The following is a 13,996-nucleotide window of genomic DNA, read 5'->3' as shown; positions in this document are numbered from 1 at the left end:
TCAACTTTTCCCACATCACATACATCAGTCTCCCTGTGATTGGTTCATTCCAACTTTTCTTGACTTTTTCAACATATCCTTCCATATCCACTACATAAATAATGAACTTGAAGTGATATCTTCTATAAAGGTTTTTCTTTTGATTCTTCAGCCAAAGGAGGGCATGATCAGAAACACTGGGATGTAATATGTGTAAAGTGGTGTCTAGATGATTTCGAAACCATCTGAAATTTGTAGGGCCCTATCAATCCTAGAGTGCATGATGCCCTCTACATGCTTGTTTGACCAAGTATAGTACTCCCATCTGTTATCCATCTCACATAACTCAGTTATCTCCATCATATTATTGAGGTCACCATACTCAACTTGAGTTACCATTTTTCCACCAATCCTTCTTGCCATTTGGGAATATTATTGAAATCACCTACCAGAATGCAAGGCCTTACTGATTGCCTTGTATACTCTCTATATTATTCTGTAATCCTCTTCTTTGATCAAGTTTATTTAATGCATATATAGTAGTGCACCATTTGACTAGTAGTCTTAAGAAAACGCACATCAACCATACTAGTGTCCTAACTCACCCATATTCTCCCATTATCATTATCAATATAATTGTCAACATTCATACCTTTTAAGTGAATCTTATTTCTAACATTTACAGCCTTATTCACCTCCACCCTAGTTCCAATAAAATAGTGATAATTGGTCAAAGCTCTAGAACACAAGAGTTGATCTTCCTAAGCTTCCTAACTTTATTGAGCCCCCTAACATTCTATGCCACAATCATGGATCATCAGTGTACATTAGTGGAGCTTTCATACCCCTAATGCAGCAAATCCATACCTATAATTTTGTTAAGACTTTTTACCCCCCATAGGTGAAGCGGTAATTGGGGAAGTTTGACCCAAATTGGAAGCGTTCTCAGTATGTCTTCCTTGATTTTGAAGTTAGGCTTACACCGTATTAACACTGGCATGTTGTGGATGGTGTAGGGGCCCTTCATCATCACTACCTCCATATCCTGATGCGATCTAAACTTGAGGAGAAAGTATCCATATATTATGATAAAACATGTCTGATAATTGTACAAAATTCCACATCCTCATCATATAATGCTTCACCATGTCCATGATTATCTCACCTGTATTTTTTTTTGGTAAAACCAACCTTGCCACTTGAAGATTCCGTCATTTCAAAGTATGTGAGAATCAGATTGGACAAAAATGCTTATGTGGCATGCTAACTGGTCATTTTTTGTTTTTTCATTTTTTTTAATTCTAAAAATGCTAAAGTGCCTTTATTATTTTAATTTTGAATTATTTTTATAACCACATTGAAATTCTGGTAATCAGATCTCAGATATCCTAAGAGATGTCGAGACACTAATCTCTAAACAACACACAATGACAAGGTATACAATATAAACAGTGTAGAAACTTAAATGAACATAGGAAATTGTTCACCCAGATCGGTGTATAACAACACATAATCAAGGGGCTACCAAACCAGGGATAAGTCTACTATAATAGTATCAGTTTGAAGTCCTATGTAAACAACTTTAGTTTACACGTAAACAACCTCCGGTTTATAGCCTTCTCACCTAATCACTACCCGTGCTTGACTTCTACCTATGACTCACCTAGGTATGATACCCTTCTCAATCTCCCTCAATCGCAACCGTGATAATCAGTTTAAAAATTTTAGAAGACACACTTCAAAGGCACATAATCATTAAATGCTTACAAGCTTATGGATAATCATAAAACATACAACTCAAAAGAGACAATCCTACTCTTCTATAAAGATGATATTAAAGAGGCTCACAATTGAAAACACTACACAAACCCTAACTTAAGATACAATATCAGTTCCGTGCTCCAATTAGATTTGATGCTTGCTATTTAAAACAATCTTCTGGGCTGGAATGGGCTTTCACATCCCAGTAGGGAACAACTGAATATTCTCCAAAATCTTCTCCAAAAAGACAAGGCTTCAATCATTAACTTCCTAAATATTCTCCATATTTAGAAACTAATCGTACATCTTGAAAATAGAGAAAATCTTATATCCCTAAATGAAGCGCCACATAGGATTGCACAATATTTAAAAATATTCTGCAACTGTAACTTAATAACAAACTTCAAAGATCTTAATGTCCATAATAGTCACGATGTCAGATGATTCAACATAGAACATCTTGCTTGACATGTCTCACTAGTTGAAAATAGAACATCTTGTTTAATATGTTTCCATAAGTTAGTTTTACCAAACATAATTGCAACTATAAAAATAGAGAATTAACACACATGTAATTTGATTTTCTTTTCAATTATTTTAATATTAAATAATTACTAAAAAAATTCAAAAACATTCTAAAAAAAAGCCACATGAGAGAATTGAACACTTTTCCCCGTGGTTGCTAGGCATACTTGTTCAACATTGGGCTAGTGTGCCATTTGGTTATTTGAAATACATATTAATTCTACATTATACTAATGCAATTTTTGATATATTAATAATAAATTAATAGTAAAATGTCTGTAGATTTTATTTTTATATGTTAATAATAAATTAATATTAAAATATGTTTGTGTTTTTTTTTTACATATTAATGATAAAAAAATTAAATATTTATTAGGTTATTAAATATGTTTGAATGGTATTAATAAATTAATAAAATATCTGTTTATTTATAAATATCTAATTTTTAAGAAAAAATTATATATTTGATAATTGAATTTTAATTAAAATTTGCACCCACTAAATCACATTTAGGCATCATTCAACCATATTTAAATAAAATCAATTTTTAATTGTATAATTTATCATTCAACCATATTTAAATAAAATTAATTTTTAATTGTATAATTGTTTTAATTGTATGAATTATTTAAACATAATTTGTTTAAATACATTTAACTAAAAACAAAAATAAAATTTATACGCTTAAATAATTTACAAAACACATTCAATTATACACAAATACAATTAAAATGTGTTTGAATATATTTGATTTAACATATAGTGTATATAAACACATATTTTGTTGATTTTGGTATATGAATATAATTATTATTTTTGTAATGAATGTTCAAACAAAATTCTTACATATTATAATAAGATTTAAATATTATTCAAACCAATATTTTAAAAATTCGATTGAACCGTCCATTTGAATCGGTTCAAACTTGAACTGTAGGCATATCTCATTCGGTTTGGGTCAACAAACCGCTTGGTCTACGATAATCGCAAAAAAATGAAGTTATTTTTTATGTTTTACTTCTCTTATTTTGTTTTAAATATAAAAAATTGATTATAACAAACAGTTATAAAAAAATTGGAAGACATGCAACAATGTAAATGCAAATAGAAAGAGAAGAAATAATATAGTGTTTGTGGACATGGAATAAGCGAGGTTGGTCTTGAAAGAGATAAAAAATTATGCCGATGAAAAATCTAAATTTGGAGAAATGCTGCTTCTGTGCTAGTGTTGAATCACATTGTTTGAGTTAAGGAATTAAGACAAATACTTCTTCTTTTGCAACCCTACCTCCGAACCGCTCCTTTGCACAAGCTCTGAAAGGTGTTTGCGTTGTACCTCTCTCCCAACTTCCTAAACCAGTGATTAAAGGTGATCGGCCCTGAATCACTATCCCTGAAGCTGAGTACAAGGCAGGTCTCTCCGATTGCAAGAACAACCTTCATGGTAGAGTGTTGTGGCCCAAAGGCTCTTCGCCTCTAACAGTCGTGGCTCTCAAAGGTAAACTCTCCCTTATCTGGCCGGATGTCAAAAATTGGGGACTATTATCTCTTGGAAAAGGCATCTCTGAATTTAATTTCTCGAATGCGGAAGATATGAGAAGAGTTCGTGCTTCTGGTTCCATCAATTTGAATCTTGGCTTTTTGAAGCTCTTCGCCTGGACCAAGGATTTCAATCCGTCTACGCAACATAACTCCCCTGCTCAATTTTGGGTCTGTTTCCTCGGTCTAGCGCAAGAATACTGGAGACCCCATATTCTCTTTGCTATTGCTAGCTGCGTTGGCAATCCCATTTTGTATAGATGCGACTTCCTCGAAGTCAAGGTTTGATAGAACCTTCGAGCATTTTGTACGCATGTTTATTGAAATGGATCTATCTCAACCTCTCAACTATAATGTATTGGTGGAAAGGGAAGGCTTTGCTTTCTTTGCTGATATTGAGTATGAAAACATATCGGTCTTTTGTTCGCACTGCAAGAAGACAGGGCATGAGGTGAAGGAGTGTAAGCTTCTGAAAAACGATTCTCATCCCCAGAAAAAACCAAACTTGTATTTCTTCCTAAAGCTAACTCGAAACCAAAGGCTATACTTGAGACTGTTGGGGAATTAACGCAAGAGGTTGCGGACAGTAGCAAAGATCAAGATGCTGGAAATGGTGATGACATAGAGAATACTGTTTCTAATAATTCGCCCCAGGTTGATTTCGTTGGTCCCATTCTTGAAAGGGTGGAAGCTCTTGTCCTAGTTCCAATTCCCCCAAATGCTGATAATTTCATCTCGCAAGCGCCGGTGGATTCTGATGAGTTGGATTTAACCTGTGTTGAGGCTACTCAGGTTATGAATTTAATTCAGACTGAAGGGGATAATGCTAAGTTTCTAAATAAGGCTTGGGTAAATCTAGAGACTGCTGGAAATGATAATGATAATGAGGGCCCTTTTACAACAATGGTTATTAAACTCAGCAAGAAGAATGTGATTAAGAAAAAGAAGCATACTACGAGGTCCCAAGCAGGCCTTAAGTTGACATTATTATGAAGAGCCTCTACTGGAACATTAGAGGTGTGGCTAATACTCCTTCCAGATTAGCCTTGAAGAGATTAATTAAGACTCATAATCCTGAATTTATTTTTATAGCTGAACCAAAGCTGGATTTTAATAAACTTCCAAATAATTGGTTTTCTAGAATTGGTTACAAGCCTTTTGCTTCCAATAAAAAAGATCAACCATCTTTATGGTGTTCGTGTCTTGATGATATTTTCCTTATTTTATAGCTGCTTCTGACCAATTTGTTGCTTTCTCTTTTGAGCTTGATAGATAGATGTTTGTTTGTGCTGCTATTTATGCCTCGACTAACTTGGTTAACCGTAGGAAGATGTGGCAGGACCTTGATAACACGAATTTATATCATATATTTAGCTTAAATTCCATAAATATTATTAGCATTTTCATTTAATTATATTGTTTTATTATGGTATTATGCGGGTATTTCCCTTTGTTTCAAGAAATGAGTTTGTGCGAGCATATTTGTGAAAAGAAGAAGAAATAGAGCAAAATCGATCCATATTTATTCAAGAAAAGAAAGGAGATGTGCTAAAGCAAATAGAAGGTACAAAGAGCAGCTGACCCAGCCCAAAAGGGTGAGCACATGGCCCACCCAAGGAGGAGAAGACACCCGTCTTGGGCCTGAAGTATGAAAGAAGGCCAAGTAAAAAGTGGAGACGCCCATCTCCCACTCCCCTTGCCAGGTAACGTGACCCACTCAAAAGGAGATGCTCGTCTCCTATATTGTAGGCACTTGAGACGCACGTCTCAAGCCACTTTTCAACCAACGTCTCTTTTTCTGGTCACGTGAATGCACATTTTAAGGAGAAAAAGAAGGACCGTGAAAAGGGGAAAGTGGAAAGTACTTTGCAAACCTACTCCTATAAATACCAAAGCCAAAGTACTTGAAAAGGGTCCGAATTTCTTCAAAGAAATTCTGCCAATTTTATTTTCTGATCGCATTAATTTCTTCGCAATTTAATTCTCAGTATTCTTTTCTCACAACAATTTCTACACCGGAAATTGTTGTGAAATTTTAATAGATCTAACCTTACGTTAGATTTAGTTTTTATTCCTTTCTTTACTTTTTTTTTTACGTCGAATAATTTTCTGACGAACGATCCAACCGATCTGTGGTGGAAGTCCAAGTACTCGAAGATTCCTAGTTTAATTAATTCAGATTTTATTATTTAGGTTTCTATTTACTGCTTTAATTATTATTGCATGATATATTGTATGCCTGCTAATATGCCTATTATTATGAACCGAACCAATTTATGCATGTTTAACTGTATCAATATGTCTAGCTAATTTAATTGAGATATCGGTATGTAGAGTAAGTTAACCGTAGAGATCCGAAATAAGTTGGCTTAAATATGTTTTATTAAACATCGCTTGTTTTTGGTTTTATGTCTAATCTAATTTGCTAAAGTTCTAAAATCAATAGAGCGAGAGTTTGAGACTTTAGGACTAATAAAGGTTAAAATCAATAGAGTGAGAGTTTGATATCTTTAACTGGATAGTAGACATAGAACATTAGTTTTAAGAATGGCGAAAGCGTATCAAAACTAATTAGAATTTATTTATTTTCAAAAAGTGTTTTTAAACCCGATGTGGGATAGCAAGAGCGTACGTTAGGGAATACTAGCATGATCCAAGTCAACAGAGCGAGAGTTTGAGACTAGGAGATTTAAGTAGGTAACGTCTTCATGAAGTGAGCATTTTATTAAATATGATGTTTTCAAAAAGCTTTTCTAAATCTAATGGGATGGCGAGAGCGTACATTACGAGTTAGGATAGTAGTCTAAATCAACATAGCGAGAGTTTGAGAGGAGGACTTTTAAACAACAATGTTAATAGAGATTTTTAATTAAATAAGAACCATAGCCAATGGACCTTCGGATCACCTAAGTTAGACGAAATACATACTGATATCCGTTTATTATTATATCCCTAGAATTAATATTTTAATTTTCCCGTTAGAAACAACCAGAGCATTATTAGCCTTAGCTTTACATAGTAACCTTAGATAACGGTAGATCGATTCATAGTCCCTGTGGATTCGATATCTTTTAAAACTACACGACACAACTGTGCACTTGCAGTTATCAGAATTATAGACACGTAAAATCGAGATCATACCTCAATGTTCTCCAATGCTCTTTTAATCTCCCTTGGTTTTTCTTTGGAGACTTTAACGCCATTATAGGGGCTCATGAACATCGTGGTCGTTTATGTCCTACTCAAGTTCCCATGAAAGATTTCAATTTATGGACCAATTCAAATGATCTTATTCATATTCCTACTATTGGTGCTAGATATACTTGGTCTAACAAGCGGGATTTTCCTTTTAGAGTGGAGAGGCGGCTTGATAGGTGTGTTGGGAACCAAATTTGGATTGATAGCTGCAGCCAAATTTCTGTCTCCACCCTTTCGAAAGTCTATTCTGATCATTTCCCGCTCCTGCTGGAAATGCATACTACGCAGGCCAGAGTTGCGTCTCAATTTAAATTTCTCAAAGCTTGGACTCTTCACAAAGATTGTAGCAATGTCATCAAAGAGGTGTGGAAGCAAAAGATTGTTGGCTGCAAAATGTTTATTCTTACTAAAAAGTTGTAGCTTTTGAAAAAGGATTTGAGAAGTTGGAATAACAACGTTTTTGGAAATGTATCGGCTGCAGCTTCTCATGCTGAGGCAGCTCTTAGTAAACTTCAGCAAAGGATAAGTGAGGTCACTATTATTGATGAAAACCTTATGAAACAGGAAGTTAAGGCCCAATCGGATCTCCTAGCTGCTCTTAACGTGGAAGAATTTTTTGGAAAGAGAAGTCTCAAATTAGATGGCATGTGGAGGGTGACCGTAACATGACTTTTTTCCATCGGCTGTCAAATATCAAACATAAACTGAAGCCCATATCTTTACTGAATCATGAGAATATAGTGGTTACGAACCCAAGCGAGATTGCGAATTTCACTGTAAAGTATTACAAATCTCTTTTTTCAACTAACTCTTCTTTTTCGCAGGATTACTCGTTGGTGGAGGAAACCATTCCGTCGCTGGTAGATGAGTCCATGAACAACACTCTCACTAATCTTCCTTCTATGGAGGAAGTTGTCGTTGTCGTGTTTTCCATAAACAAGGATAGCGCTCCTGGCCCTGATGGTTTTGGGGCAATTTTCTACCAATCTTACTGGGATATAATCAAGGAGGATGTCGCCAATGTTGTCTTGGAGTTCTTTCAATCAGGATGGATCCTTCCGGGTTTCAATTCTAATGCTTTAGTGCTCATTCCGAAGGTTAAGGGAGATGATTGTTTAGATCTTTTTCGTCCTATTACTATCTCTAATTTTAAGTTCAAGTTAATTTCCAAGATTCTTGCGGATAGGATCTCTCCTATCATGCCGTATCTCATTTCCAAAGAACAACGTGGTTTCATCCAAGGAAGACACATACACGATTGTATTGACGTTGCTTCTGAAGCTTTCAATATGCTGGATTCTAAAAGTTGGTGTGGTAATATAGCTATCAAAGTCGGTATTAGGAAAGCTTTTGACACTCTCATTTGGAATTTCCTTATGGCGGTGCTGCAAAAGTTTCGTTTCAATCAAAAGTTCTGTTTGTGGATTAAATCCATTCTACATTATGCTTTTATATCTATTAACATTAACGTGGTTTTGCAGGGGTTCTTTTCTTGCAATAATGGTGTGCGGCAAGGTGACCCACTATCGCCGTTACTTTTTTGTCTTGCGGAAGAAGTGCTCAGTAGAAAGATTCTTCAATTAGTGGACAATAATTTGCTTGGCAATATTGTTGGTCCTAAGAAGGTCATGGTTCCTTCTTATATTATGTACGCCGACGATGTTCTTATATTTTGCAAAGTTAGCATATCCAACATCAAAACTTTGTTTTCTACTTTCAAAGCTTATGAAGACATTTATGGTCAAATGGTTAATTGTAAGAAGTCTTCCATTTATGGGGGTGCTATGGCGCATTCTCGTCTTAATATTTTGGCTTCCTTAACCATCTTCGTCATAGGATCGTCTCCGATGATGTATCTCGGGTTACCTATCTTCAAGGGTAAGCCCAAAAAGGTTTTTCTCCAGCCTATTGTGGACAAGGTTCTTTCTAAGCTTGCCTCATGGAAATGATCTTTTCTTTCTTTCGCGGGTTACGTTGAGCTAGTGAAATCTTCTATACAAGGGATGTTCATGCATAGTATGGCGGTATATAATTGGACTGTTTCCCTTCTTAGGAATTTGGAAAGGGCGTTGAAGAATTTCATTTGGAGTGGCTCTATCTTTAAGAGTAAGGTCATTACGGTAGCTTGGCGTGATTCTTGCCTTCCGGTCATAGAAGGGGGTTTGGGTCTCCGGTCTCTGTTTCATTTGAACGCAACTACTAATTTGAAGCTTGCTTGGGAGATTCTAACTTCAACTAAGTGCTGGGCTGTTCTGCTCCGGGCTAGAGCTTTTCGGCAGAATCGTATCTCTACTTCCCATTTCTTCTCATCTCTCTGTTCTAGTGCCAAGCTCAAAATTAATTGTGTGCTGGATAATTTCTTCTGGTGTCTCGGTAACGGCAAATCCATTAGCTTGTGGTAAGATAGTTGGTGCGGTGCTCCTCTTTGCAAGGAGGCAGAATCGTCGGTTATTATCATTGATCAAAATGTGAGAGATATTATGGAGAACGGCGCTTGGAATTTCGAATTGGCTTCTATTGTTCTCCCTATTTCACTGCATGTGCGTATTTCTAATTGTCACATCCCCTTTGATTTGCGTCCAGATAAAAGATGATGGAAGTTTTCTACTGATGAGGAAATCTCGGTATAGTATGCGTATGACTTTAAGCACAAAATTGGTATTCATAAGGATTGCTGGAAAATTATATGGAATAGGTGGATTCCTCCCTCTAAATTTGCCTTAATTTGGAACCTTTTGCATCACGGGCTTCCTACTGATGAGGATTGGAAGAGAAGATATTTTCTTTTCCATCTAAGTGTGATCTTTGCGGTATAGCGAAAGAGACCGAAACTCATTTATTTGTTTAGTGCGGTTATGTTTTGAAGCTTTGGGCTTGGTTGGTGAACATGCTAGGAATTTCATCATCTATTCTTGGTTGGGAGGACATTTGGAGGATTCTTGACAAAGACGGTACAGAGCAATGTAAGATTATAACTACAGTGGCATTTATTTTTACTTTCAACTCGATTTGGACAGCTCGTAACAAGGTTAGATTTAATGAAACTAATTTCTTGTTTTCTTCTACTTCTTCTTTCATTATGGCTGCATCTTCCATTGTCGGTAATGCGGTTTCTTTGGGAGCTCATCTAAATATGGTTGAATTTTCATTGATCGAGGGGTTTAAGGTGGTCATTCAGCCACCTCGTGCTCCAAACATTAAGGAAGTGTTATGGCAGCCTCCTTCTGGCATTTGGATTAAGTTAAATACTGATGGAGCCTCTCTTCCCCCCTCTAGTTTATCGGCTTGTGGTGGATTAGCAAGAGACAGTGGAGGTTGTTTTTTGGGTGCGTTTGCCAACTTTTTAGGTGTGGCTAATTCTCTCATTGCCGAACTCTCGGGTGCAATGCTTGCAATTGAGTTCGCTCATGAGAGGAATTGGAGTCATGTGTGGTTGGAATCGGATTCCAAGGCGGTGGTCGAAGCTTTTAAACCTCCTTTTAAGGTCCCTTGGGTGATTCGTAATAGATGGATTAATTTTACTAATTTAGTTTCTCAAAAGCAGTTTGTAGTTTCTCACATATATAGAGAAGGGAATAGCTGTGTAGATGCCCTTGCTAACGTAGGTTTATCTTTGACTGAAACTTCTTTTTTTTTACTCTATCCCTCTCTTTTTAAGGGCAGATTTTGTAAAGAACCGATTTGATGTGCCATTCTTTAGATTTGCTTCTGGGTAAGAGGGTTTTGGTATAGTCCCCTCCTTTTGTGTATCATTCTTCTTTATTATTATTACCATATTCAAAAAAAAAAAAAAAAGTTAAGCTCATTTACTACAAACCATTTTTACACACTTTTTTAAAAGAAAAATCAATACCATTTACACTTTTATTTTTTCAATTCAACCTTAATTTTTTTATTAATTATTATGACTTTACTTTTCAAATAATTATTTTTTTACTGCAACTTAATTTAAAATATGGTCACAGCCAGGTTTTAATAATAGACAAAATGGATAATCATTTGTCAAGTGAAATTATTTTACACTTTCAACATTTATAATTATGTAATCCGTCATAACAAACATAAATTTAAAATTATTGATATGATTTGACACTTTAAAATATTTTAATTTAAAATATTTTAATTAAATATCCGTGTAATAATTTTTTACACGGACAATTAATAACTATTAAATTCTTAATTATAATATAAAAATTACTTCAAAATGTTGAATTTTTATTCTTCATCGTAATAAAGCTAATTTAATTTTAAATATATTATCTTTTTCTATATTTAACATAAACCTTTTTCCATATTTACTTCAAAATATATTTTATTTGGATTTAATGGAAATACACCGACAGTGTAAAACAGTTTTACACTATCAGTGAAATCTTAACCGTTAACTTTTATAAATATTTAACTTTTTCTTTAAATAATATTTGAAGTATTTATTTTTAAAGGTTGTGATACACTGACTGTGTAAAGAATTTTACACTGACAATGCACTACCTTTAAGCTCATTTTATTTTATGCTGACTCTTCCGTTGACATTAAGTAAATTTTCTACATTTACATTTTTCAATAACTTTTTGAAAAAAATGAATTAAATCAATTCAAATGTTGATTTGAGAGACATTATCTAATAGATCAAGTTAATATAATTTTGGCTAAATTACAGTTTTAGTCCCCTATTTTGACCAACTCATGAAATCAGTCCCCCTATTTATTTTCTAAACAGTTTTGGTCCCTTATGTCCATTTTTCATTCAAAAAACACTATTGTGTACTATTTTTTAGATACGTAGCATACTTTTATTGACTTGGAATAAGAAATATTAATTATTGACGACATTTTCTTCCTTTAATCGTCTTCTCTGATTGTCGTCTTTTTCTCCCAGCTTGTTCGTTTATGTCTTTCATTCTCCGAAAAACGCTCTCTACGTTCTCTCTCGTTCAGAAAGTATCCCACGAACACAAAAAACTGAAAAATCCACATTTTTTGGACGAAAAATGTTGAAAAAATAAATAAGGGGACTGATTTCGTGAATTGGCCAAAATAGGGGGACCAAAACTGTAATTTAGCCTATAATTTTATAGGATTTAAAAAATCATTTAATATATGTACAAATCAATTTATTTTAACCTATAATAAATTATTTAAAATATATGTAAATTTCAATATATAGGGAGCATATCAAGTGAGAACATTTTTAAATGAGAGATGAGAGAAAGAAATATCAACTATTGGATTCATCAAGAAAGAGAAATTAATTGTCTCTTTAATGTATTAACATTCTCTCTCTTTGATGAATTTAATGGTTGATATTTTTTTCTCTCATCTCTCATTTAAAAATGCTCTCACTTGATGAACATGATGGACCAAAAATGTTGAAAAAATAAATAGGGGGACCGATTTCGTGAATTGGCCAAAATAGGGGAACAAAAACTTTAATTTAGCCTATAATTTTATAGGATTTAAAAAATCATTTAATATATGTACAAATCAATTTATTTTAACCTATAATAAATTATTTAAAATATATGTAAATTTCAATATATAGGGAGCATATCAAGTGAGAGCATTTTTAAATGAGAGATGAGAGGAAGAAATATCAATTATTGGATTCATCAAGAAAGAGAAATTAATTGTCTCTTTAATGTATTAACATTCTCTCTCTTTGATGAATCCAATGGTTGATATTTTTTCCTCTCATCTCTCATTTAAAAATGCTCTCACTTGATATGCTATATATATATATATATATATATATATATATATATATATATATATATATATATATATATATATATATATATATATATATATATATATATATATATATATATATATATATATTATTAGCCTGGACTGGACATCATTGATTTGTCATTGAGCAAATCAATCTACTCAATGGCTTCATATTTAAATCAATCTCAACTATGGGGAATTTTGTGCGTTGCTTTTATTTTGCTCTCAGGTAATAAAAATAAGTTATTTTTAACCATGAACAAGTTGTGTTGTAATTCAATTTTAGAGCTACCAACATTAACATTATGTTCATAATTTAAAATCATAGTCTATTGCATGTGTTAAACTTTATATTTATTTTTGTTGCAGGTTTCATAACTAGTTTAGACGCTGTTCCTCCCGGACCGATATATAAATGCAGTGGCACTGAGAATTGCCCTGATGATCAAAAGTGCGCAAGCTTTTGCTTTTTTTTCGGATATAAGAAGGGTGGTAGATGCATTGGAAACGATCCCCAATCGAAGATTTGTTGTTGTATTGTTATGTAATATTTATTGTACTCTTTACTACTACATCTAAATGAATAAAACGTATTTCCTCCCTTTCTTATTATAAATAAACTTTAACTTTTAAATTCATTAAATAATTGATAGATTTAATCTAAATATCAATTAAACAGGTTAATTATTTCATAAATTTAAAAGTAAAAAAAGAATGGAGGGAGTATACATTCGAAACTTTGGAGTATTTTTTATTTCAAAATCGATTCCACTTAAGTTATTTTGCAGTTAGGTGTGACAATATAATTCATATCTTCGGACATTCTTTAAATAAGTTCGACATATTTCAAAAAAATTAAAATCTATGTTTGATGTATTAATTGTAAAAAATTGATTTTGAGTCTTGATAAACACTTTTAAGACTCTGTTATGGTCTACTATAATGCTTAAAAATTTATTTTACCCACTAAAAAAAATATGCTCTTCAGCGATGTGGAAGACACGTCGCAACACCTAAAATCACGTCACAATCAAAACATTTAACATTTTATGAAAATGGCTAATAGAGAAATAATAATACAAATATAAATGAAAAAAAGAATGTTGAGTTTCGAATGATAATGAATGAATCAAAGCAATTTTTTATTTTGTCAAATATCAAAGCAATTCTTTAATACATTAACAATTCACTAAGGTTTTGTTTGGTAAGATAATTTTTGAGTTTATAGCTTATAAGCTCATATGACAATAAAAGACTTGTTTGG

General features: G+C 33.4%; 1 protein-coding gene across 1 annotated transcript; it reads left to right on the top strand.

The window, feature by feature from the left end:
- Window positions 1-4,129: 4,129 nt before the first annotated feature.
- LOC131614046 (uncharacterized) lies at window positions 4,130-8,951 on the top strand. Its single transcript, XM_058885675.1, has 5 exons — window positions 4,130-4,265; window positions 4,328-4,763; window positions 6,909-7,242; window positions 7,423-7,662; window positions 7,827-8,951. Exons 1-5 carry the CDS (start codon window positions 4,130-4,132, stop codon window positions 8,949-8,951), a joined length of 2,271 nt encoding a protein of 756 aa, XP_058741658.1.
- Window positions 8,952-13,996: the final 5,045 nt, after the last annotated feature.

The sequence above is a fragment of the Vicia villosa genome, linkage group LG6 (assembly GCF_029867415.1).
Source record: "Vicia villosa cultivar HV-30 ecotype Madison, WI linkage group LG6, Vvil1.0, whole genome shotgun sequence".
In the NCBI taxonomy this organism is placed as follows: Eukaryota; Viridiplantae; Streptophyta; class Magnoliopsida; order Fabales; family Fabaceae; genus Vicia; species Vicia villosa.
The sequence above is the reverse complement of the archived record's forward strand: the minus strand, read 5'-3'. Positions and strand labels throughout refer to the sequence as shown.

Coding starts and splice junctions, on each gene's coding strand:
- LOC131614046 (XM_058885675.1), top strand. CDS start 4,130: ATGGATCTATCTCAACCTCTCAACTATAATGTATTGGTGGAAAGGGAA. Junction 4,764..6,908: donor AAAAAGAAGCATACTACGAG/GTCCCAAGCAGG, acceptor GTGCACTTGCAG/TTATCAGAATTATAGACACG. Junction 7,663..7,826: donor ATGGCATGTGGAGGGTGACC/GTAACATGACTT, acceptor TCTTTTTCGCAG/GATTACTCGTTGGTGGAGGA.